Source organism: Scomber scombrus, chromosome 11 (assembly GCF_963691925.1).
Source record: "Scomber scombrus chromosome 11, fScoSco1.1, whole genome shotgun sequence".
Taxonomy (NCBI): domain Eukaryota; kingdom Metazoa; phylum Chordata; class Actinopteri; order Scombriformes; family Scombridae; genus Scomber; species Scomber scombrus.
Window position 1 is genome coordinate 11,022,553 of NC_084980.1, and position 27,370 is coordinate 11,049,922.

At 39.7% G+C, this 27,370-nt stretch overlaps 2 protein-coding genes across 3 annotated transcripts; both read right to left on the reverse strand.

The window, feature by feature from the left end:
- Positions 1-261: 261 nt before the first annotated feature.
- kdm4ab (lysine (K)-specific demethylase 4A, genome duplicate b) lies at positions 262-17,042 on the reverse strand. 2 transcript variants are annotated; one of them, XM_062428814.1, is made up of 23 exons: positions 16,912-17,042; positions 15,872-16,033; positions 15,288-15,463; positions 15,036-15,150; positions 14,683-14,876; positions 13,977-14,026; positions 13,784-13,887; positions 13,516-13,653; positions 13,068-13,294; positions 12,436-12,596; positions 11,649-12,316; positions 11,003-11,134; positions 10,697-10,811; positions 10,248-10,423; positions 9,593-9,806; positions 8,181-8,260; positions 6,824-6,879; positions 5,279-5,387; positions 4,136-4,327; positions 3,002-3,172; positions 2,707-2,826; positions 2,153-2,245; positions 262-1,958 (listed from the first exon to the last, which is right to left on the reverse strand). In XM_062428814.1, the coding sequence occupies exons 2-23, from the start codon at positions 16,010-16,012 to the stop codon at positions 1,821-1,823; spliced, it is 3,570 nt and encodes a 1,189-aa protein (XP_062284798.1). In that variant the 5' UTR covers positions 16,013-16,033; positions 16,912-17,042; the 3' UTR covers positions 262-1,820. The 2 variants fall into 2 exon arrangements, with proteins under 2 accessions (XP_062284798.1, XP_062284799.1); XM_062428815.1 differs by lacking the exon at positions 11,003-11,134.
- Positions 17,043-20,081: 3,039 nt separating this feature from the next.
- Positions 20,082-21,984, reverse strand: abhd8a (abhydrolase domain containing 8a). Its single transcript, XM_062429195.1, has 4 exons — positions 21,161-21,984; positions 20,832-21,002; positions 20,421-20,637; positions 20,082-20,288 (listed from the first exon to the last, which is right to left on the reverse strand). The coding sequence occupies exons 1-4, from the start codon at positions 21,982-21,984 to the stop codon at positions 20,082-20,084; spliced, it is 1,419 nt and encodes a 472-aa protein (XP_062285179.1).
- Between the last annotated feature and the right edge of the window lie 5,386 nt (positions 21,985-27,370).

The following is a 27,370-nucleotide window of genomic DNA, read 5'->3' on the forward strand; positions in this document are numbered from 1 at the left end:
AGATGCAAGCTATCTAATCAAATTCAAACAGGGTTCCTACAAGACTCATCCTGCTTTGGCACAGCTGCAGCCCCTCTGGCTGAGGGAGGATCCAAAAACAGAAATGTCAAGAACAGCTTGCCACAAAACCGTAATGCTTCTAATAGAACTGCTGCCTGAATCCCTGTGATTTAATCTGCTCATCAGACAAGCATGACGGCGCACATACATTTTATGTGAAGTAATTACACATTAGGGCAAAAACATAAACAGTACAAAGTGTTGTTTTTCTTAGACCAAACTTTACTCAAACAGTTGATGTTTACAAAGAGTGTACAGATTTAATGGTGCCTCGGATATAGGCCCAAATGAAACCAAATAGATAACAGTGGCCATGAATTGGACATAGCTAAAAAATTGTCTGCACACCTAGTCCTCCTGAGAAGCTGGCGATTTTCCATAATTCTCTACAGAAAAGACTATTTCAAAGCAGATACAAGGGACTCAACATGAAAGGAAAAGGAAACTTGCCTTACAAGTCTGAAAACGATCCTCTTACAACGTTTTGTTTAGTTGGGTTTGGACTATAACCTCTAGAGCTAATTTTCCATCAGAGAAACACACAAAAAAGTCACCTAATCTAAACTTAGCGGATGCCATGTGTCTAGAACATTTTAAATGTCCCCTGTGGCAGCAGGGAACAATAAGTGCTTTTTGCTTTAAGAGGGACTTGATTCCGATTGGCATTGGCACCATCCAATCCCAAAGGAGCAAAGGAAAGCGAGCCTGCAATCTTAAACAGGATGTGTGAAAACCTATCAATATAATAAATATAAATACATCTGAAGTTTTCTACAGATTGTGAAAAGGACATGACAAAAATAGCTTTGTTCTCAATGCACTCGCATAAATAAAGTGTAATCATAACATTCATTACAATAGTTATAATAAACCTTAAGCTTTAGAAAAAATAAAACAAAGTACACTTGGCCCTTCTGTAATGTAAGGCGTGGGCCTATAAAACTTGCCTCGCTTTCTTCTATTTTCACAGTAGATGCACGTCAACACACCTTGGTGCAGGTGAACTATGAAATGCATGAAGTACAATCTAAGGAAAAGATCTGTCAAAAATCAGGCCCCACCTTACAGAGATAAAAACTGACAGTGATCTTTAGATGTTATTTCATTCATCTTTGGGATTACAAATTAACAGAATTATTGATTAATCAAATTGATATTGTAGTTAATAACTGATCAAGTGTTTAAACATGGTTAAACCTCATGAATGAGAAACTGATCCAAAGTAATGCTTTCTTTAAAACCTCATTCCCAAGTGCAATTGTATGCACTGCTGTTTATGAATGAAATATAATTGAAGTGGAGAATCTACCTTCCACCATGTCCTGTGTTCAGCTGCATTTACTCAACAGCTGCTTAATGTGGTTGCAGAGAAGAAAAAAAAACATCTTGTCTCAGTTAGATATTCCAACCTTTTCCATATTTAATAATTCACTGATGGCTCCTTCCTGAGAAAAAGTGGGGAGGGGAAAAAAAAGAAATAGAGAAAGAAAATACAATATACAGAGGGGGATGGTAAATGGGAGGTCTAAGAACATTATTCAATGCACACAAAAGTCATTTAAAGTCCCAGCCGTAGTTTATAAATATGTAGCCTGGCAGGCCGTGGAAGCTAGAGGGAGGGATCGTTCCTATCAGCAGCAGGCAGAAACAGGGAAGCCATACCAGGAAACAAAGACCTGGAGCTGCAGTTCTCTGGGGTGAGTTGATGAGGTGGAGGAGGAGAAGAGGTGGGAAAGCAGGAGGAGAGAGAAAGATGGATGTCACTCCATGATGGCTCGGTAAATGACGGGCTCGATATAGTCCTCTCTGTATCGAGAGTTGATGACCCGTTGCCTTTTGGAGTTCTGTTTGACGTTGTTCTGTGTGAAGAGCTCAAAACGCATGTCTGACGCCACCGACTACGGAGCAAGCACAACATCAGAAAGAGAAATGAGTTCAGAGTTCCTGGTGCTACATATCTGTCAAATCCCAAACATAAGTCACACCTAGCACACTCCATAACACGTCTGATAAAATGTATCTTTTCATTTTCAGATTTTTTTCTCGATACCGCTCATGACATGAATCAAATCTGTGAGGAATTATAAATTACCATTCGTGACTTGACTCTTTTGGGCAGATTCTCATCTAGAGTGTAGATGTCATCTCGCTTGACAGAGATTTGTGATCCATCCTCAAACTCAACCTGAATACACACACACACACACACACACACACACACACACACACACACACACACACACACACACACACACACACACACACACACACACACACACACACACACACACACACACACACACACACACACACACACACACACACACACACACACACACACACACACACACACACACACAGTAAGTTAAACCATTAAAATACAAAATGTGCATATACACATATGTATACTTACATGCCGCAATAAATCCCTTTATACAAATGTTTATGACCAGAGACACTGCATAAAAAGCCATCCAGATAAAAGTACTGATGTTTTTATGGTTGCCTGCACAGACCACCCCCTTTTTGAGGTTAAGGCACTCAACTCAGCATCTTCTGATGTGGTCTGAACAAAATGAGTTAGAATTTTACCTACAGCATAAGCGTGTAAGGTAGGGCAAGTGAGACAGATAAGTGGAGATTTACCAGGTACATGGGAACGGAGTGCGATGCTACAAATTTTGCCCCGTATATCAACCCGTCTGTCCATCGTACTTGAACAGCAGCACCTTCTGTGGGGGGACCGAGTCGGATACAGTCCCGATTCTGAAAACACATAAGGGTGAATGGTGAAATATATTAGATGAGGAACCTGTTATGAATAACTGTTAAATCTCACAGTTATTCAGTGACTCACGTCATCCATTAATATATTTGATGCTACACAACAGTGTAATAATAAAGTTTTCACTTGACACAGTAAATGATTTCTTTTTATAACCTCGATGTCCTCTGGGAAGAGATTGTCGCTGTATGATCCGTCGTCGAACACAACCTCATAGAAGGTGGCTGTAGTCAGTTCCACCACGTCACTGTGGTAGTAACGGCCATTTTTGTATTTGCAGATCACCTTCTGGCCCACTGCCAACTCCCGCATGGAAGCCTTGTCACGCTGTGGGACAGAAGCTGGTTGTTACTCTTGAAATCTCATCATGTGAAAGATGAGACGGTGGTTATAGTTCAGGAGACAGCACGGGTCAATAAAGATAATTCAGCAAGGATTAGTCTACTGCTGAGACTAAAACAATATGCGGTCAGTAATGTGTACCCCACAAATTATATGGCTCTGCTTCATGCTACAAATGCATTTGCATAGATTTCAGACTAACAAGCTCAGACATATTGTTGCATAGCTCAAAGTCTCATCAGCAAATTTTTTAAAAAGTCCACTTAAATTCAATAAAAATCAAATCTGTCTTTGCATATCTCAACAGGACCAAACAGATGTCGGTCTTCCCCAATGAGTGAAAAGAAAAAAATCCCTGTGGTAGTTTGGGGGCTGAGAAAGCATTTTTACAGCTATTACTGTGCTGCACGGTTGACTAAACTAGGGCCGGAAGCAATGATGCAAGCCTAATTAGACACTCCTCACTTTCAAAACAAAAACTGTCACAAGAAAATAGTGTATAGCTTGATTTAGGAAATTTAAGAGGTCCTAGCATGATCTTAGAACCTGTGACACAGTACTGAATTCATACCCAGCTTAACAGAAGTAATGACTGGGGATGGTGAGACGTCACAGTCAATCTGTGGAAATGACTCAACTTTTTATGGCACACAAAAGTTATCTGTAAAGATATAACGATCTTTCTGGGCAGCTTTCCCTTTAGTTAACCCACTACAAGCTAAGCAGTGAGATCAGACATGAGCAACAAATCACTTTCTTTTTTCTTCTCATGAGAAATGCTCCAGTTAGCCCTTTTCCCCCCTGTGCAAAACCCCAAAATATAGACAGAGGTTCACAGGATAATGTATGTGATATTTAATCCTTTGAGGCTATATAAATAAAACTGACTTCACAGCTGTAACACTGTACTGTATATATAACGATGTAGGCGCTTTTACACTGTGGTACCTCAGGTATGACAGGCGCTCGGTGTCTGTGGCAGGTGATGAAGACTATGAACGGCCAGTCGTCTGGGTGCATGAGGATCCCAGCTGCCTGAGCGCAGGTGGGGTGAAAAGCAGTAGAGCATCGTCCATGGGAGCACTGGACACAGCAGCCATTCACATCCGTCTTCATCCGCTTCCTGCAGTATGCACACTTCTACCATGGTGACAAAGACACAACAGTGGAGGGTGGAAAAAGGGTTAAGATGAAGAGTGACGAGTGGCAAGTTTAAGGAAAGGAAATAAAAGGGGAAGGAAAGGAGGAGAAAGGAAGTGAGGAAACTGATAAATAAAGTTTTCAAAGGGAGTAAAAAACAGGTGGACCCAGACATGAACTGGGACAAATATGTTACCAGGAAACTGCAGAGCTTCCTTTTGATTGTTTAATGGGGTTCTGACATCATACGTGCTTATTTAGAAGTATATCTATTGAATGAGGCTCCACTGAGATACAGACCTATAACAATGGAGACAAGGACGACTACTGTGAACAAAGTTCTGAATTATTTCCGACAGAATGTTTTGTGGGTGACTCATACAAACACACAAGACAGAGGGTGAGCATGTACTGTCAGCTTTTCACATTATGTCCAAGTAAACTCAGCAGTTAGCTTACTCAATAAAAATGAATACACTGTTTATTGTTGTGCATTAGGGGCATTTCTTCTTTTTTTAATCAAATGTCAGAATATGATGTTCCCAGGTGCCAGGATGAGAAGTGAAACGGAGAACAGTTTCACTTTGCTTCATTGTCCGTCATTAGCAAGAACCAAACAGATGCTATCAGTTCTGTTTATCAAGTATACAATCTGTTTATGGGTAAAGGAGTGTGCTGTAGTGGAAAAACGGAACATACTCATCATGAAGGAATGGAAACTCATTGTGATAAAAATGAGATATTCAAACTAACAGTTTGTGTATTTCTTATACAGTTAGAAAAGAACAATGTGTTGGTGGACATGGAACAAGCACAAAAAAAAATTTATTTCAGCATCGTGCCGCCTAAAATTGACTGAATGTTCATAGGACTTTTTTATATGACTTACTCTAAATCACTACCTCTGCACTAAAACGTACACCTCATCACTGTAACTGCAGTGAGTCTTACCAGTCTGAAGCGTGGCAGTGGGATTGCAGAGAGGTCAATGGGGCTCCGCTCAGTGATGTTGACAAAGCGAGCTTCCAGCACAGTGATGGCACACAGAACATGAACCCATCTATGAGAAAGTCAAACATGAAATAGATTCAGGACAAACAGTACAATGTCCAGGTTTCCGTGTCTCTTGAAATGTCACAGCACATATTCAGCAATGTGGTTAATTATTCAGTCTAGTGTTGGGAATACAAGTTAATGTTCACATATAAATCATTAGAAATGACTAATTGATAAATACATAATTAGGATAAATATTTTAGCTGAAATCAACATTACATTTCAGCAAATCATGACACAATTTTCCAAGCTTTCCCAAACACAACACTTTAAAACAAGATTGCTTTAATGTCACCAAAAACTATCTCCATGTAAAAATATAGAAAGCTAGTTTACAAGTGGACCTTGAGTTCAAAAACATTTTTGGCCAAAGTTCTCCACCAGTCAGTTGTGTGTTTAGATATAGTGAAGCAAAAATTGTACTTAACTGACAACTGATACTAGTTTGTTAAGCGGTCCCTGCTTGAGTACAATTCTGCAGACAATATTTATATGAACACCAAGAACTCCACTTCAAAGCCAAAACAATATTTTTCACTTTCAGCCTAATCATAGTTATAAAGTGCATTATTCTAACCAATAAGAAGAGAGACGTCACCCACCGTCATACAACATTAGAGATAGTTGGCTGACAGGGAAACTTTGTATGTTTACCCATGTCAGCTTTAATTTGCATTGCCCAATAGCACTCAGCTTTACAGCAATAAAACAACCTTAGACCCTCCATTCAAATAAAAAAACATGCTTAAAAAATTGTGTTTCCTGTCATTTCAACAGACATTTCCTGTGAAGGTGATTAACAGCCACGTACACACAATCTGCTGTTATGTGGATGCGTATGTACATCTTTGCATTTAAAAAGCACATTTAGCTTAAGGTGCTTGATCCACCAGATGGATTTCAGCAGTAACAGATTTCATGTAGTTCAAAGGAAAGTGAGAGTAAGCATGGATATAAATCTGTTGTGTACCAGCCAGACACATTATGTCTGGCCTGTTTTGTAAACGTCACACACTAAATCCTTCTCAAGTACTTTTTCTTGCCCTTACTTTCACAAGTTTACGACTGTGACCATGAAGACTTTCTAGTTCAATTAACAGGGTTTGTGTCCCCTTAAAATCCTGTGAGCTTTAAGACCATGTTAGACTATGTTTGAAGTTGAAACAGTCCAAACAATGAGGACACTTCCTTTTTTCCCCTAGTTCCCATATTACTATCAAAACAAACACTTTACATGCTTGTCACTATTAACCCCTTGGGATTACATTAAAGACTGATCACTGAAATATTTGTACATCACATTGAGGAAGTAATGACACCATATTATCTGACATTGTTCTTGAATTAATATTTGGAGGTAAGCACCAACTTAAACTTCCATGGCTACTGAGAAATTTAAGGTCTGTGGTAGCTGCACTATTGACTGCTGGTATTACTTACTTGTCATTGTTGGCCCTCTGCAGAGCTCCCCCTCTCAGTGAACACAGGCAACAATCCTGGAGGAAGAAAAACACAATAATGTCTGTTCATTTTCAAAGTAATAGTTCTGGTAGCTAATGTCCCTATTACCATGTTTACGTCTGGACACTTGGATATTACTGTTGATTATTTATAGTTTAAACTGGGGATCCATATCTCCTCTGCAGGACAGGTATTGATATATAAAGCAGCTGTCACAACAAGTTCACTTTCATAAAACCTATTCCTAACATGCATCACTTGGCCTGTAGAGTGGCACTAATGAATAAACACCAGCCAATAGGTTGTGTCATAAAGGCACAGTCAGAGAGTGAAGAGTTGATCTGGATTAAAAACTGGTTGTTTTACCTCTATAGTAGTCATACATACTAATAAGAAGTGCAAGATTGTTGTAGTTTTTGACCACTATAATCTTAACATTGGGTTATCATCATCTAATCACAGCTGTACATGTGTATTTTCACACTTGATTTTCTGCCTGGTTTCCTACAGAGCACATCATTTAAACAATGGTTAGGGGCTGGTAGACTTAATGAAGACAGTTCAATTTAGGAGCCTGGAAATTTTTTATTATAGACTATTTCAAAATGAGGCATGCCTATAATTATCTTTGAATCTACAAGATAAATAAGCTTAAGATTCTTTGCATTAAGGGAAATAAAAGACTATTATTCAATCTCACGGATGGTAAACAGAACAGAGGCAGTAGGAAATCAAAGACCTTTGATGACAGTGATTTATGGGGTAGCATTGCCCACTTGTGGTCAAAGGTCTTTGTACAAAAGTTGGGTTACATTCCTACAAGAATCTATTGCTCGGATCAGACAGGAATACTGGAAGCAGGAAATTTACAGATACATTTCCACAAACAAAGACAAGAAAAACACATACAATAACAAAGGAAGTCAACATTCTCACCGTTTTAGAACAAAGGAAGTGGTGGCAGGCGGGGCTGCTATCATTATCAATCATATTAAAGCATTATTACAGGGAGGGCTAGAAGCACAACTTTGAGGTGCTGGTGACGTACGTAACGGTTTGGTTTAATGACTTCATGAAGTGGGTTCTGCCTGATGAACTTAAAGGCCACATAAAGCTGCAGTAAAAGTGCATCATGATTCTTGTAAACACCACAATGGTCTTGGCTGCATCTAGATGCAAATACATTCTCTTCAAGAATTCATAAACCTCTGTTTCTCTGTCGGATCAGTAAAGTTGTACAACAAGTCTGCAGCTGCGTTTGTCGGTTTTCTCTGCTATCAGAAGGACGAGTGATGTAAATGATTTCTCTCTAAATAATGACGGGCTGTTAGCTAACCTCAGTGGTGGCATCAGCCTCACAGCGAGCACACAGCCAGTCGTCTAGCTCCGCTTCGTCCCCAGACACACCATAGCAACCTGAAGGGGAACAGAGATGAACACATCACACATTCATTTCTGTTAAGATCTCACAGCTTTGCTATAAATGTTGCTATAAATGATGTCCCCTCTTTGGCTGGTGATGTGCACAAAACATTAATTCCCCACACACCTTGTTATTTTATGAGGACACAACTGAAAACATTTTGTTTATAGATAAGGAAGACCATCTGTCGGCAAAACATTGTGGATCATATCAACATTAAGTTAAAAAAAGAACTGGGAATGAGACAGCAGTGTGCAGGGATTTTGTAAAACTTTGTTAGTGGATGTTTGTGAGCGTCCAGGCTCGGATAAACTTAAATAAAACATTTTATGGAAAGACAAATAATTTATAAATAACAAAATATTGCAAAAAAACATGACTTTGACTTAAATTATAGCTCTCCAGAAAACATGCTATGTATGAGCTTTTAGCAGTGCTTGCTGAATCATTTTGTGCGCCCCAGCTGTGCTTACATATTCCTCCATAATACATTTACTTTACTGATAGCAGCGTCTGATACAACTGCATATAACAGTAGTGCTAAGAATAAGCTTTGAGTGGTGTTTCCTAAAGAATAACAAATAACTTGAATGTACTGGAATGTTCTAAACCAGAGGTCACTAATAGGTGGACCGCGGTCTAGACTCGGACCTGAGGATTGTTAAATTTTGTCTGAGTGTTTCTATTTTAACGAGCGCAGCTTCTCCAGCTATTACGGTAAAAGTGGAGCGGCCCTCGGAAACTCACAGACCACTGTGCATAGCCAATCTTCCCAAGGGTTGCTAACCAGCCAATCAAATCCCTGCATTTGGACATGTGGAGAGACTCAACTGTCAGTGAGATACACATGGAGAAAAGAGTTAATGAGTGTTGAGATGTTTTGTTATAAATGGTTTAAGTTTAAGTTAAGTTTAAAAGTAAAAAGGGATTTTTTTTATTTTTCTAAAACTCAGCACTTCGTTTAATAAGCACAATCAAAAGCTTCCTATTATGCACTTTATTTTAAAATGCCATCTTTATTTGATATAAGAAAATAAAATGTATTTATCTTATTCTTTCTTTATTCTTATTTTTATCTATTTTATCATTTATTTGAATCCCACAGGTTCAGTGTAAATACTAATACATGAATTTTAGTCTGTAATCTACCCACTAGACACAGCTGATGTAACTACAATGCTACTTCAAGGTACTGAGAAATAACACAGACATTATGATGTTCCAGACCTTCACCTGAGGACATTTTAACAAATTCGACGTCAGTGAATTTCAATTGAATACCCCTGTTCTAAACAATGCATACTTTTAGTAGATAGGGGGCTTACTGGTATGTACGCGGACACAGCACTGAGTACAGCTGACCAGCCGGCTGGTCTCGTCCCCTGCTACGTGTGGGTTAGACAGCTGTCCCTCCCCGCTATCAGTCATCTTGGTGCTATGGGTGTTGAAACACATTTCAGGGATGAGTGGTTTCGACCACTGGCGGCCTCCTGGGTGGTTCACCAACGTCACGCTGGAACTTCCACTACCGGACTCAGACTTGAAGGGGGAAAAAAGGTTCAGAGACATATTATCACATTATTTCACACATTCATTATATAAATATCTCATGGACTCTCTGGCTAAGACACCTTCAAACCTGTTAAGTGTCAAATTAATGCACAACTATGCCAGCATAATTTAAACATTTGTGAGACATACACTCTACATTTTTGCTTCAAAACTATATTATCAAGCTCTTCTTTTAAGGATCTCGTCCTTGACATGTTTTAAGAAAAGATGATTGTTTCAAAAGTTGATTCCCATAAAGACAAAGAAATATACAGTACCAGTTAAAAGTTTGGACACGCTTTCTCAATCCAGTGAATGGGAAGGTGTTTCCAAACTTTTGATTGGTATTGTATATACTTTAGTATTGATAACCTACTTTCCACTGATGAGATGGTAATAAAACAATAACATAAATGACTTGGTTCTCACCTGATGGTAAGTGTGGAAGAGCAGACAGATGGAGCAGTAAGGGGCCTGCTGGCCCATGCGCTTGTTGTATTCCCTCTCAGACAGGGGGTTATATGGCCGACACTGCCACAGTTGAGTAAGTGGCTTTGCCCACTCCTCCTTCTCTTCCTGCTCTACCTCTGCATCAACATATGCCTCTACAGATTGGATGGTGAAATGAAAGACAGGAAGAAGTAAAGGGAAAGCATGAAGGGAGTAGGATGAAGGAGGATGGCGGGGGAAGCATTGGTATTTAGAGAGATGGAAAGTGAAGAAGCAGTGAAAAATGTAAAAGATGAAAGGTAAATTAATCAATGAAGCAAATTCATTGACGGAAGATGTAATGAGGCCAGGACCTGTCATTATGAATCACAGGGCTCGGTAAACAAGCACACAGATAGTACCAATAAAATGAATTATGATCTGCGTACCGTCATCACTGTGCACCTCTCTGATTAGAGGGTGATGACGGGGAAGTCGACAAAGCTCTTCTTGCTGCTGTTGCTTCTTCACCACTGATTTGCAGTACGACTGCTCTTCTGACACCTGGTGGAGGAGGTTACATATAGCAAGACAAAATGTTCAAAATAGGGATTGTACTATATCTGTAGCAATAAACATAACATCAGTTGCTATAACATCTTTTTGGAGCTCTGTACTGGTATGCATGCATTTCCAGATGAACATTAAGTCCAATTGTCCCTTTGAGAATTTAGTTACTGCTAGTAACTACTTACATAGTGATTCTCCTGCAGTACCTGCAGACACTGAGGTGCGATCACCTTCATCTCATCGTGTATTGGTTTCTCGACAGGAATGGTGTCGTTCAGGATGATAATGCCACTATCCGCAAGTGGGCATTGGTTACTCTGTGGTTTGAACAGCATGAATAACATTGAACATTCATGGCAAATTTTAGAATGAGTGTTTATTTTGTCACCATCAGAGAGGTCACCAATTACTGATGTGTAGCAATTAGTAATGATGACAAGCTCAAAGAGATTAGTATGGAAACATTTTGCAAGGGAAATGCACCAATACAGAGCCACCAAAAAGTCTTGCGGTTTTTTCTTCTTCAGTGCCATTAAAAGGTTTGGATAAACCCTCCCATTCCTTTGAATGAGAGTGTGTCCAAACTTTTGACAGGTACTGTACATGTAGTATTATAAAGAAACGACTTAACTACAAGCTGTTTTGGGTCATTTGATGTTAGTTTGACAAAAATAACTGCATGCTCCATGAAAGTATGACCTGAGCTTTAACATGCATTAGCCAGTGAGACACAGAGAGCCAACAATGACTAACATTTTTACTGACTGTGCAACTTTTACCTGTAGCATATATTATTAGGAAAGAGTTCAGTTAGAGAAAATAAAAACAGACCTTTCTTTTGCTGTTCTTCGGGACTTCAATCTCCATTTTGTTTAACTCTGTGGGTTGAGTTTGAGGGGAAGTAGACCTGCTGGTGTGCTCATCTTCAGGCTTCTCTTCTTCAGCCCGAGCTTCTAAACACATAGAAATTTCGGGTTTTTCCTCTTTTTGGTTCTTCTCCACAGGACAGTGTGCTTCTGAATCATTCAATGCTACTTTGGTGAGAATGTTTTTGGATTCTGGCTGAGGCTCCTTTGTTTCACAGCTTTGTGCCTGAGGCGAGGACTGAACCTGTGTTTGAGGCAGTGTACAGGCTCTGAGCTGGAGATGACGGGGTTGATGCTCTCTGGCATAGCTGTGCACCTGAAGCTGTGTGTGAGGCTGCTGGTGCTTTTCTAGTCTGTAGCTGCGCACTTGAAGAGTGTCTTTTGGACTGAGAGTCCTGTGAAAGAGCAAGCTGGCTACCCCCATTTTACGGGCAGGCTGGGTTGTGGCTTCTGTCCATGCAGGTGTCACTGAAGCTGACAGATGTCCGTTTTTGGGCTGCGACTGAGACAGGATGGCAGGTGCACGAGTCTTGGTATAGTGAGGGGTACGGCCTGCATCACTGTTACTTAACCCTCTGTGAAACGGATCCATTAAAGTCAGCTTGGTTGGCGTGACAACCAACTTTGGTGGGCCTGTAGAAGGGATAGAAAAAGAGCACATTTTCATCTAATTTTCTGCCTCCACAAAAAATGATTTACAGAAAACAGAAAAACTAACCCACAAGAGTTGTGAAATGATGCACTGGTAATACCTTTATTTCTCTTGCCATCTTGTGAAATAGTTCGTGGAGGTATAAGACTTAGCCTGGGACGCTTCCCATACAGCTCATCTTCCTCATCATCTTTTGGAACAACCTCGTCTGGAACCTCCAAACACACCCGGTGTCTCTTGGTCTCGATCCTTTGTGTGGTGCTGAGGGTTTATCAAATGGAGACATTGATAAAGGATTTGTAACAATTTCAATTGTCTCTTGATTTTTGTTCACAGGAAACCATAAAACACATATACTGTTGGGTTACTTTTAAAAAAGACATGTTTCACTTAATGTGACATGCTTGAAAGCACCATAAACATCATGTGTTTCAAGAACAGACAGCAATAAAGATCAGATTCCCTCCTTCCAAAAATTAACAAACTGAAGAAACTAAATCTACAAACTAAGACTGGACTGAAATTGTTTCAATGATGTAGAACTTATGGAAGAATAGAAAAGGAATGTGATGTTGGCAGTGGCACAAGTGGCCACACTCCAAAAAATACCCTTCGAATATTTCTTTGTTTCTCTACTGTGTCGCCTTCATTTAATTTGCCTCCGGGGGTCAGTTACCCAACTGTCCTATAAATGTCAATAATGTATGTATGTATATGCAGTATATGACCCACCTCTTCCGCTCTCCATCCTCCTCACAGCTCTCCATGGAGCAGCTGTTACTGTTGCTGGTGATGTCATTGAAGGACTCCCCCAAAAACTCCCTAGCCTCTGGGGTTGGTCGTGAGTGATCGATGGGTATCAAGTCACGCCCTGCCAACCACTTTTCATAGCGATCCGGCTGGAATTTCTTCACGAATACATCCATGGAAATCTTAACCATGTCTTTACGGCATGAGCACTTAAAAGGAGAGAGAGGAACAAATAGGCAGTGATTTGAATGATGAAGGCAATAGGTATTTTAAGTAAAACTATGTATATTAATGTACATCTATACAGATATATTATACATATTATACTATATTATACAGATTTTACAATGAAATGAATGCATTTGTTTACATTATATCAGGCAAAGTAAACAATCTGATAAAGATTAGATTAACTGTTAGTGTTCCTCACCAAAACTGATTGCTTGCCATATTCAATCCATCTCTCAGTGGCAAAATTGGTGGATTCAGCACAGTTGAAACCATGGTTGAAACCAGCATGATAAGCATAGGGGAAAGTTACCATGAACTCACCAGCCTCTTGAGTTATCTTAGGAAAAAAGGTAATCAAAAATTAGTATCTATAGTTTATACATCTTGATTTTGTAGTGTTAATAAAGACAACCTGAGAGAGAGGAAAAGAGAAAAAGAAATAAAAGAAATAATTATTCTATCCATACCTTTTCAAATGGAATGCCATATTTCTTCAGTATCGAGGGGGAGATGAGGGTCATCTTGTGCCTCAAAAAGGCCTCACAATTTTGGGCACTACCAGGAAAGAACCCTAGAAAAAGCAAAATAAATGTTGGACGTCCTTCACTGTTAACAAGTTTATTCTAAAAATCTGTAGATAATCTTCAACTGGTCTCATACCTTTAGCCAGACGCTCCAGTCTTTTTCCGTGCTCTGGAGGAACACAGTACCTGCAGAAATTTAGATGAGTCTTCTCATTCACAGTGAACTGATATTGGACTCTCATCTGCAGAACTATTAATTTTCTCTACTTGAGGCTAGTAGCTCGATGCAACATTGCATATTAGCATAAAATACCTGGATCTCCGATTGAACTGCATGTGGATGCACAGGTTTATTTAACGCCTTTTTACTCTTCTGAGGCCAGATTGTAAAACTGGAAAGGTAATTACTGAATCATTTTAAGACAAAAGCAGAATGTGTATCCTCCTCTCAATGTCTCTGAGGTTAAGCAGCTCAGTGTTCAAGGTACATGCTTTTAATGCCCCATAAGTGCATTTTGATGGACTAATGTGGTGCATCATTAAATTATGTTGTACTATGCTGTGAAAATACTTGTGCCTCAATGCCCAGCATTTTAATGCATTTTCTGTGTGAAAAGACTTACTCATATAAATGGCACCCATTTCCATGAGGCAGTAAGAATTTTCTATCCACATCTACTCCTAATACCAAATATCATGAAATGCAACTCTGTGGATTACAACTAGCAGTGTGGAACCAATATCAAAACATTTTAAATACTGTAATGTATATAATCTTGTGTAGGAATCAACAATTTATGTTTGCAACTGATTGAGAAAATGTATTAGTTTGTGTACTTTACCATGATTTGGGCTCCCCAAAGTGCAAGTAGTTGATACTGTAGAGGTCCATGTCCTCAGTGTGCCATGCAAAGGTGGTCTTCCACATGCCAAAATACAAGTAGGGTGTATTAACACCTTCAATTGTGATGCCGCTTTCACGTTCCACAGTATCCAAAATTGTGTCCAGGTGACAGATGTTCCACTCTTTGATGTCCTGCGGGAGTCAAGTAAATAAAACAAGATCAACAGATGTGAAAAAGTTATTAGCAACAAAAAATAATGTTATCTTCGCTCCTTGTGTATCAGGTCAAAAGACACAAAAACCATCACTGCTGCTGAATATTCACTAGAGCAATCCAAGACATCAACTCACAGGGTCGTACAGACTTCCATTGACATCTGCTCCGTATATGGGTGGGTTGAATGTCACATTCTTCCAGTACTTCCTTTCAAGTTCCTCAAAGTCATCATAGTGAGGGCTACAGAACCTATGAAAGGCAGTAACAGTTTATTAGCACCAAAAAGTAGCTTGCAGCATTATAGTGAAAAGGAAAGTGACAGAATTAAACTGCAGGCATAACTGATTATATGACAACTGAAGGAAAAATAAAACTGCACGTCTTACTTGTCGCTGTTGGCAATCTTGCGAAACTCTCTGACAGGCATGGACTTCTTCTGAATGTTGTATTGGGTGAAAAGGCCTGACTGGCCTGTCACCACCTGCTGAATGGGTGCAGGTATCATCAAATCGTCTATATCATCATAGGAACTTCGAGGCTTCCATTCCTTTGGTGGGACAATCTTTAGGGGAGAAAGTTGGAAATCATGTTATTCTGTTTCTGTGAACACTTATTAAAATCAGTAAGGCTCTGAATATAAGAATGTCATGTGTTCGCAACATATGTTTGATAGAAATTTAGAGGACAAATGGCCTCATGTTTGCCTAAGCTATGCCAGAGCATAAACAGAAATAAATCAGTCCCTCCAGGAAATTGCAATAAATAATGCAAATTCAAGAATTCTCTGAAAAATTTGCAAGAACTTGCAATTTGGCTAAATTGCCACAACTTTTCCAGATGAAATCGCCAAATCAACGACGGTCTAATAACCTTCATCAATGCGTCACTGATGATTGGACAATTTTTGACAGAGTGGATGTACAAAAATCCAGCACTATGGACCGTGAACACATACTGAATCAGCACTTACTTTAGCCAGGCCTGCTTTGTGTGCTCCTTGGGACTCCACATATGCAATGTAGCGGCTGAAGTCCTTGAATTCCTCAGTTGTGGGGTAAAATGTCATGATCCCCTTAGAACCATGGTTTTGGGGAACCACATCTGACGCCATCCCAAAACTCAATGGGAGCTCCTGCATATTGTAAAAAAGAGACATCTGTGATCTTGTGCTATGATACATAATAAACTAAAACATTAATATTGTTCTAAATGTACACTGTTTGTTGCTAGACGTTTTTAATACAGGCACGGATGTATAATAACATATGACATATAACACATCCATGTAGGTTTTGGAAACTTTTTCAGAATGTGAACATCTACCAGCCAATGACAGATATAAAATTGATTTTGTTTCTGAAATCTACTCGTCACTTTTATATTTTACCAGTAATGGACTGTTGCTAATCCCCACCCTGCATCCATGGATCTTTAACTGTGTGCTAGCTTCGCCTGCTAACATTAGCTCTCCCGCTAACTCGCTAAACAGACGTTAACGAGTCGTATTACGAAAATAAAATGACTTATAGCATGGCATTAGCTACTATGATAGTGAGCATCATACTGCATGTTTTCATTGATAACCAAGCACAATTCAGTCCTTGTCACGCATACAACGTAAGTAACACTTCTATAAGTGAACTTGCAGTGTTGTTTTCAAGACAGCTAGGGTAGCGGGATACGACTATTTCACGTTTTACAAACTCCACTACAGCTATAACTTCGACAAAGCCAACTTTAACCTGCTCATCATAAAAGTGTCTAACGTATAAAATTACAGCTGCCTTATTCCAAAACGCATTATTCTACTACTTGGTTCAATTCTGTCTTAAAAGACATTGCAAACTGTGTCAACTCTTGGGTCAGTGCTGCATATTCCAGGAAATAGACGGCGCCCAAACGCTACCACCGACATGAACAGTTCCGGCTAGTTTAGCTATCAGATTAGCATTTTAAGTTAAATCAAATAAACGTAAAGGCCGATGGCTAACGCAACGTGCAGATACTTACAACCTGCTCCCCGGGTGATGAAACAGTTGTTCCTTAAGATGCAAAGACCTCGTAATCAACAAAAACAGCAGTTGAGAACATAGAAGGAAGACAGCTTGCTAACTGAGCCCTCTATGAGTGTAATCCATGACCAGATCACTATCCTCCACTAGTCTCTACGCATGCTCACGCACCGCAGATTGTGTTTACCACAACACGCATGGGACACGCTGAACCAATCACAGGGCGAGTTTGGTGGCTCGTCAGATGATGCTGATGATCTTTAAATCTCATCTTTTTTCTAAAGATGAACTTGATGAACTCTAGTTCCGTGTACAATTTTTGATTCAGCAACAAAGATTTCAGATTAAGAACATATTTGGTGTTGTTTCAAACACGTTGAAATTCATGTGTTTGTAATGTTTCAACTATAGTTTTAACTCAATCATCTGTTCTTTAACTTGTTCTTTAGGTTTAGGTTCAGGTGATCACAAGGTTTTTGTTTAGTATTTCATTTTTGTGCTTCTGTATATGTTGTAATGGTGAAGTAATGAATACAAAATAAATTAAATATGGAGTATTGTTACCTACATATCGTGTATATAAAGTACCAGCCAAAAGTCCAGACAGCCCACTCATTTGAATGAGAAAGTGTGTCCAAACACAGAATTTGCACCATAAATACACACATACATACACGTAAACTGTATATACAGTACACATATTGCACAAATACATACATATATAAACCCCCCCAACACGCACACACACACACACACACAAACACACACACACACACACACACACACACACACACACACACATTTGACACAGATTTGTGAAATGTGTTTCATTGTAAACTTTGTAGTGGTCTACATGCAAGTGTTGTTACAAGATGCACTTTTAAGTGTTTATAGTTAAAAAGCCCAGCTGTATAACAGACACTTATAACAGAGATGAGCATTTAGTCTACCTACTTTTTCCAAAAATGTCTTTTGTTTTGTTTTTTATTTTATTATTATTAGAACCAAATGCAAAAGTGTCATCTTCAATTTTTCCATTTATGAAGACATATTGTAATTCTGTTACATCCAATACTCCCTGAAGAAAAACAGACTACACTACTACACAGACTCAAAACAAAGCACCTGTAGACTGTGAACATCAGTTTTATTTCATGCCAGGAAAGGCACATTCATACACTGAAACCAACTGTTTTGATAGGCTATATAATGTTATATGCATCTACATTCAGGCAGTGCATATATTATGATTCCCATGAATAAATGCAACAATATCATTAACACATTTTGTTAACCACAAAAAGATATAGCACATTGGAGCACTGACAATTTGTATATGCACACTTTTAGCATAAGAGGAAGTACATGTGCACCCTGTAGTCCATACAGTTTTACTAACCTTTTACATCAAAGGAGACATACGTATAGTACAGTACATTGCATCAGCAGCACTTGTTGGTTTTTGGAAAGGTCTGGCATCAGTGCCAGTTCAGTTTATTTCCACTCTATTTCTCTCCATTTTGTTCCGTTGCATAAAACCGGTCTTGTTGCATCCATTCTCTGTCAAAATGCATATATAACAGACAGTACACATGATGAGTATGAATGTCCCTCTTTTTAAGGGGACTTTCTCCTTTGGCTGACTTATATTTGATTTTAAGCCTTGGACACTCAGTTTCAAATTCACCAGTTTATACCTTCTGCAACTGATAAGCACTGTCTGAGAGCATATTAGACTTTAACCTGCACCTTACAGTCCCACTATGGGACAAAGCAACATCCATGAATGAATGTCTTTCATTGAGCATTATGTTTAGCTCATTTTTTCAGTCTTACACCATCAGATAAACAGGGTGGACTGGAGAGTAGTAGGGGAACACACTGGTTTTGCATTAATCAGTTAAGAGACACAACAGCTTGAAGTACAACCACAAGGTATTATGGCAGTTGCTGTTATTTTAGATTAAAGGCAAAGTAATACTTACACATAAAGAGGAACACTCATTTGATTAAAGAGATGTGCACTGTGAAATTATCAATATGACAATATATTGCAGCTCTCTCTCTTTCTGAACTCATGCAGAGCCCCGGTACTTTGCGTCCTTTGGATATTTAACGCTATTGAAGAAGAATGGGCTGCTAGGATAAAGGAGGACAACCTTTTGGAATTAAAATATTATTTCGTTTTCATGCAACTATGAACTGATGAAGTGGTTACATTGTGCTTAACATAGACACATAGCTTTTTGGTTTTAGAGTTTATGTTAGAGGTCAATATACGGAAAATAAATGGCTCTAATTTGGAAATAGATGAGCCAATTTTAATTGACATAAGCTGTGAGTTCATTCTTCATGTTTCAGATGGCATACACTGCACATAGTTTGAGTTGGTTAATAGGAGGCTGGATTGCAGATGAGCAATGAATAAGTGTTTCTTCTTGAATGCATAATGTAATTTAAATATGCATTTAGTGCAATTAATTACATTTTGCATGTATATAGATATATCTGTATATATTTAATGTCTTTAACCAATTTCCCACTACCATCCAGTCAGTTTTGATGATAAAATATTATCAACACATAAATTGTATTATAAGCTGTCCATCGTCATCATACTGCAAATCATATCTGTGATTTCTCAGTTTACTACATATTACGTTGCCAGTTTTCCTCTGAAAGCAGAAGTAATATTGGCTCAATGCTTCATGAAGGTAGAATAGAAGGTCTGCAGTACTTCACAGAATATGTAAGACAAAGGCAAGGGAATTCAGACACCATTTCATGGATTTTATGCCTCTTGTACCTTGTTGTAGTCAGTTCTTCACCAGAAACATTTCACAAATCACAAATGGACACAGTCCTTTTGACCTCTAACTGTTGTGTCATTTTGCGAACATCGTGTGATGGAGCACAAACTCAAATCAAAAAGCAAAGCAGAAACTGACTGTGTATTTGCATCCATTCCTCTCATCTTTATGTTCTTTCCGTCATTCTCTACTTGGCACAATGCCATAAGTCCTGCTTTATCTTGGAGCACCAGTGGCCATCCGCATCCTTAAGATGTGGCCCTGTATGTAACAGCTCTCAGCCTAGGAGCAGCCTTAAGAACACATGTCGAAAAAGGCCTTCTGCTTGGTTCTGTGATGAAATTGGACTCCTTGTTGGTTATTTGTCCATTAGATTATTGATTTTCAGTGTCTGGAGAGTGTCACTGACAGTCTTCTCTGTGTCTGTCTTGCAGCTGTCTTTTCTGGACATGTCAGGCTCCCAGAGAAAGAACTCATGGAGGAGGGTGTTGACAGTGTCAGGACACTCCATCATGACCATGTGACTTCCCTCCTCAATGACTTTAAGGAATGCAAACAGGAGGATCTAGAAAGGCAGCCAAAACAAATGCATAACTTTACAATAGGTCAAACTAAAGTATAAAGAAGACACTTAATCTTAAATAAAACATCAGAAATCAGAAATGGATTTACATAAAAACATCAAAATGTGATGTACCTCTGCCATGCGCTGGTCCTCATCCATGGGCACAAACTTGTCACACATGCCATGAACCAGAAGGATGGGTACAGTGAGTTCAGCATGGTAGACCTCATCGCCCTCAGGCCAGTACTGGCCACTCATCATGGCACGCAGGACAAATGGAGACACATTGAAGGCATTGCCCTGCTTCAGCAGCTGCTTTTCTTTGGCACCTTGTCGGGCAAATCCAGCTCTAAGGACAAAGAGAGGAGGTATTAGTATTACCTTTAATTGTTTGATGATCACATGTTTTGAGAGAGTACCAGAGTATGTTTTTTTAATCTATTATTGTAATGCTTATAAGCAATGCTATTTTGGAAGCTACTATATGATGTGTCTTTTTTTTTTCTGGTGGCTATTTTGGCACCGTACAAATGCAGATCTTACTTGAGGAAGCTCCACGCCAGACAGGGTGACAGACAGTGAAGGACACAAGATGGCAGCTGGAAGATGGAGCAGAGGCTAGGCTCCAGAGCTGTGGGACCCCCACCATTGATCATCACTACCTTATGAACAAGGTCGGGATATTCGTGGGCCAGGAAGGTGCAAAATGACACTCTGGAAGACATAATGGTATGGGCAAAAGGTGTTAAGAAGAAATAACATTTATATAAGAGTAAAGAAATCACTCTGATCAGCTTTAGAATAGCTTCAGAGACACTTCCAATGGTGAATGATTTATAACAAAAGCATCTCACAAATCCTAAAGCACTCACCCATATGAGTGGCCAATGAGAATGTTGCGTTTACGAGCATATCTTTTAAAGATGGCACGCAGGTCCTCTGCCAGGGCATAAAAAGTATAAGCTGCTGCAATCTGTGGGGCAGTGCTGGCTCCATGGCCCGCCAGGTCCGGCGCAATGACCTCATAGCCCAACCGAGAGAAGAAGTCCAGTTGGCTGCTCCAAATGTCCAGTGAACCTCCCACACCATGAACGAAGAATAGCGCTACGTCCGAGTGTGTCCCTTTGCAGCTTGAGATCACCCTCTTTGAGTCGATCAGCACTGTGCGCTTGGGCTTGCGGCGGCGACGGCGTGGAGGTGGAGCAGGTTTCTGTTCTCCAAGGGGTGGAGGAACTGAAGGAGGAACAGGGTTGGGGTCAGGAGAAGATGGCATTTCTTTGTAGTCAGCCAGCTCCACCTCCACAGTACTACAGGGTTCCAGATCCCCGTCCTGACACTGCAGGATCTCGGAGTGTAACACATCACCAAGATTCTCAATCACCAGCTGGCCGTTGCGGTAGACTGTGATCTTCCTTTTGCAGTGGACACTGCTGCCTGTATTGCTCTCCTTATTATAATCCTCAGGAGAGCTATCATCATCACAACCCCCATTCGTCTTCTCCTTGACTGCAACTTGCTCTTCTGCTACTGTTGGCTGACGCTCAGGGATGATATGTCGCACCCGCAGTACTCTCCCAGGTTTCACCTCCACAAACTCAAAGCCATCAGAGGGTTCTGACGATTCCAGGGGTAAGACCAGACTGGCAGCCTTCCCAGTTAGGCAGCACAGTATCCCTTCAGTGATACTGGTCAGCATGGTGCTTCCCTGTATAACATCAAAAAACATCAAACATTAGAAATTATGAGAAATACTTGATGCACAGATATAACAAAGCTTATCATTAAAAAACACATAATGCATAAGCACAAAATAGAGAAAAAGACAATGCCTGAATACAGGACAAGTTTGTGAGGCTTAATACCCAACTCTTGCAGCATTCATTATTATGTAACATTTTACAGTTTTTAAATAGGTCCAAGTTTCTTTCCTGTCGCAGTGTTTGCAAATGTCAACAGCTCAACAGGAAGTAATTGGGACCCAGCTCGGTTCCTATGAAAGTGGACCAAAGCTGTTTCCAAGCAACGCAGTTACAATGAAATGGTCTTCTTAATCCTTTCATCAGCCAGTGTCTGGTAAAATGAAACCCGCCAATAACAAGGATGCTTTCTAGTTAACAGGCTCCAGACCACAATGCAAATTCAAAATACCACATCAAGTATGTCTAGCCTTTGTAAAGCCTTCATAACATACTCACCTGAGCAATTAAGCGGCTCAACGTTCAGAGATTCCAAGTTCATGAACACACAACATAAAAACAGTACTTGTCTTGTAGTTTCAATGTCAGTGAAGACTCACCATTCACATGACGACCTGGACATTTGCTATTAATAACCCTTCCCTTTGACATGGTCAGAATCAGGATATATATAAATAGAAAACATCAGTCATTGGTGTATGACTGTGCACACAAAATGTCTCATTATAAAAGAACAGATGTTCCCCAAACTATACTGTTTCCAATGGAGATGAGAGAAAAACGTCTTTGTTTTCCTGCTCAGGTCCAGTCACAGCTAAACTGCATTTAAGCTGTCTTGCAAATAGAGCATCATTAGTCTTCACTTTTCATATGAACACAGACTGATTATCTCTAGGAACCAGAGTGTCACATCTACATGGCCAGGCTTTATTGTTTCCTGGTTACAGAAACAGTGAAACAGAATGCAGTATCTAGATCACTGCAGAGAGGGCAGACTTCAGTTTACTGCTCATAGTATATCATGTAACATGTTGTTTTAGATCATGATCGTGTTTCAGTCATGCCTTCTACTTCATATATTTTATAGCAATGCATGCCTGAAAGACTGAGGGGTCTTTCAGGCATGTGTGTGCATGTGTTGGTTGTTATTGTTGGCTGTGGCAAGACGGTCTGAAGGTCAGTGCATAAAGTGCTATCCAATTACACAGTGGAGCAAAGCCAATGTTGACTGTCATGTCCACAAACATTAAAATAGAGAATCGAAGCAAGAAGCAAACAGACACTAAAAACTGCAGCTGCATCCAGCTGTCAATCTGAAAAACTGCAGCAAGCCTCGCTTTATGCTCAAAATGTGTTTCATATTGTGGCTACACTGGCCTTTCATGCCACATCAGCTACACCTGAAATGTGGTGAGGTAAAGATGTACACAGTGGGGAGGTATAAAGAGGTGGTCACTCACGAGAGTCAGTAGTGAACATTTGGCACCTTACCTTGTTTGTGCTTGGCTGACCCTGCCATAGAGATGCCACCACACCTCATCAACACAAAACAAGGTAGAGCAGCATCCATCAACAGCTCTGTCATTTAAATTATCCCGCTGACCTACTATCGATAAAAATGGTCAGCCAGGATTTGAATGTGAGTGAGGGGAGTAAGTTGACCCGTTCCTGAAATCCACAAACCCAAACAAGCTGAAGGTTACTCAAGCATGTTAATTTTTGTCTGCATTTCAGAATATAGGTTGATATGTCTGCCAAGTCTTACAGTAACACACATTAGGTACACAGTGTGCTGCTCTATTTCCACAACATGAGAATACACAGTAACCTACAGTGTGGCGCATTCCTACAAGACATCTGCACATGAAAAATTACCTGATATATTCCACTTTCTGTTAAAAAGGTTTATTGCACAAATGTCCTATTGCTTAGAGGGTTCAACAAGCCAATGGCTTTCAAAACATCACGCCATATAACCGCAGTAGGAAGCTACAGGTTCAAATATCATATCATAAATCAGGGCATATTTACAATAGTAAGACAAAAATAAGAACTATAACAAAACAAAGAACCATTTTATGTAACAATTTCAATTAATATGTCAAAACTCCTGCACAGTGTAACAAATAACCGAAAGATTAAAAATAGTGCGCAGGTTTAGGCCATAATTGCTTTGCTCATATTATCGATAGTTTGCTTATTTGTGCATTATCGCAGGACAAATGCATGCAATATGGTGCAGTGTTTTCCCACACAATAAGCATTAGCTAATTACAGTACATAATGCATACAAAATCGATTCCTTACCTGCAGAATTACTGATGTTTAAGGTGATTACACGTCTGCAGCAAACAGATTGAAGTCAAGGGCCGATAACACTGAACTGAGAAAAACGTTGCATTTGGTGCAACAATTTATCTAATCTAGAGATGCTGCAAAATAGGAAAAGCTTCTAATTAGCCTCATTACACTGCTACTACGCAGCACTGGATTGATAATAACGCATGCATCCATAAATGTGTGCCAATTGCATGTCAGTAGGATACCCATAACGAATACAAACGGCGATGTCTTTTTCTCGGTCAGCATCCACTGCGCACTCAGGCCAGACCCTACCCAGCCCTGTTACCCCTGTATCCGCAGCAGTGTTGAGGCAGTTTCCCTCCTGAGTGGCAGTGAGGGAGGCGAATAGAGGACAGCAGCGGGCTGAGCGGAGGCCAATGGGAGAGCCTCGTGTCTCTGTTGCTAAGGCTGATACAACAGCTAGATGCGCACGCACGTGCGCGTGCATGCGATCAGGGACGAGTGACAGAAATGATAAAATGATAGTCTGGCTAATTTTCTTAACAGGCTAACATATGGCCGTATTCAGGCCTGTGTTATCCCATTTCAGAGTGTACACCTGATTAGAAATCATGTGAACTGTCTCATCAGAAAATGTCGCCTACACACGTGTTAGGCTGTTGCAGTTGATGCAGACGTGACCTTTAAGTTTTGGATTAAGACGTGCTGTCCTTCTGGTACCCTTGAACTCACATTACCGCTTCAAATCAGCCCTGCTGTGACAGCCCTGTGCCTGTCACAGGGTAGTCCAGCTGTGACGTTTATGGGGCGGCGTGTCTGTGTGCTGCCAACAACTGTGTTGTCTAGTATTGTTGGGCGTGTGTAAACAACAGCTATTGCTTTATTATGTCACGCACACGTGTTTTTACTTTTTTTTCTTCTTCCAAAAATCAATTAAGCCAATTAATCAGTTAAAAGTGTACTCCTGCATAAATCTTGTATTACCTTTTTCCTCTGTTGGGTACAACTATAAAATGACAATAATCTCAAAATATACTTAATTTACACCTAATGTTTCATCATTTTCATGAATTAAAGTACACTGATCTTCAATCTACACAGTAATCCAATGTGTGAGTCAAATGGGTTGCTTTTCTCTTATTCTCAGATTAGGGGATCCGTATATATTTTGGCCATTCAATTTTCTTTTCAGGAGTATTGAAAAACAAGAAATGAGTGGTCATTTGATTTTCGTTTTAAAATAAAAATGATTAAATTTAAATACGAGTTGTTTTTCTTTTTCGTGGGTTAAAAAGGGATGAGCAGATATTTTTAAATTATTTTATTTTATTTTAATATTTAGAATAATAAAAAATAAAATCACTGGCAAACAGACACAAAAAATGCCTGTTTTCCTATTAATTATCTGATGTCCTATTTGTTTGTGTCTTTAAATTATTACTTCCAAAAGGTCTTTTAGGGTAAGTCCAATTTCCTATCCTATTTTAAGATCTGTTTAATCACTCTTATTGTATTATAGGACACATCATCAGTTGTATAATAGGGAGGAGTGTTAGGATCTGTTCTGAATTAATAGGGTGGATCTAAAAGTACATTAAAGTATTCAGGTCATCATGTTATGTACACAGTGTATTTTATGAAATGTATGAACCCGGGTATTCCTGCACTGCATTTACTACTTACACATTTTAGCACTGTTTACTGTTTGAACATTCACACATTCCAGGTTAATGTTTTGTTTGTTTCATTTCATTCCCTTTACTTTACAATTTATAGTTGTGGCAGCTCTTCTCACTTAGAATATATTATTTATTGCACATTTTATGTCTTTTTTTATATTATTTAATAACTTTGTATGTATTTAGGGCCCGAGCGGCGACTGCAAGTCGCCTGGCGAAAGCCCTATTGAAATTGTAATGTTTATTATTATTATTATTATTATTATTATTATTATTATTATTATTATTATTATTATTAGGGCCCGTGCGGCGACTGCAAGTCGCATGGCGAAAGCCCTATTGAAATTGTAATGTTTATTAGGGCCCGAGCGGCGACTGCAAGTCGCCTGGCGAAAGCCCTATTGAAATTGTAATGTTTATTATTATTTTTATTATTATATTATTATTATTATTATTATTAGGGCCCGAGCGGCGACTGCAAGTCGCCTGGCGAAAGCCCTATTGAAATTGTAATGTTTATTATTATTATTATTATTATTATTATTATTATTATTATTATTATTCCGACATTTCGTGCCCCAATTTCGCCCCTTTCCCAAATGCGAAAATGCTTATACTTTTGCACGGACGTCCGGCCTCATCCGAAATTCGCTATTTTTGGGTGGTCGCACATGGTCGACGCAGAATGGCGGAATAGCTCCCCCTACAAAGTCCAAAAATGCCCATAGGGAATTTTGCTAACTTTGTCCTATGCTCACAAAATTCGGTACACATATGTATTATACCCACATATGCAAAAAAGCCTCTTGACCTCATGACCTCAACCCAACAGGAAGTCGGCCATTTTGGTTTTGATTTTTCCTGCCTAAAATTAACTCCTCCCACAGCGTTCGCCCAATCAAGTTCAAATTAGGTACGCAACATCTCCAGACCTAGCTGAGCTTAAGTTGTGCTCTGCGCATCCGTAGGTCAAAGGGCGTGTCTGCCAGGGCTCAACTAACTTTGGCGTGCTCGCCATGTACATACGAGTGGCTCTCACGCCCACATACTTCATCCAATCAGCTTCAAACTTGCTGGACATGATGATGGCTCCGCCCTGAACGTCCCGATATATTAACTTCCCACGTAACTCATAGCGCCCCCCGGTGGTAACAGGAAGTTAACTAAGATTCATTAAAATTACATACTTTGCCCCATCAACTTCATGCAGAACCAGTTGGTGAAGCTACATTATGAACACTGTGAAGCTAAGAGTAATGGCATCCGTGTGGCGACGCGGCGACCATCAATTCCTCGCCATGAAAATACGTTTGGCTTTTTGATGGCTTTATTGAACTCGTATCATCATGAAAATTGGTACACAGGTCCAGGGTGCCGACCTCAACGTCTCCATTCGCTCATA

Coding starts and splice junctions, on each gene's coding strand:
- abhd8a (XM_062429195.1), bottom strand. CDS start 21,984: ATGCTGACCAGTATCACTGAAGGGATACTGTGCTGCCTAACTGGGAAG. Junction 21,003..21,160: donor CTCATTGGCCACTCATATGG/GTGAGTGCTTTA, acceptor TATGTCTTCCAG/AGTGTCATTTTGCACCTTCC. Junction 20,289..20,420: donor AGGACCAGCGCATGGCAGAG/GTACATCACATT, acceptor CTGCCTTTCTAG/ATCCTCCTGTTTGCATTCCT.
- kdm4ab (XM_062428814.1), bottom strand. CDS start 16,012: ATGGCGTCAGATGTGGTTCCCCAAAACCATGGTTCTAAGGGGATCATG. Junction 13,888..13,976: donor ACTGGAGCGTCTGGCTAAAG/GTATGAGACCAG, acceptor TGCTTTTTCTAG/GGTTCTTTCCTGGTAGTGCC. Junction 11,135..11,648: donor CGAAGAACAGCAAAAGAAAG/GTCTGTTTTTAT, acceptor TTCAAACCACAG/AGTAACCAATGCCCACTTGC.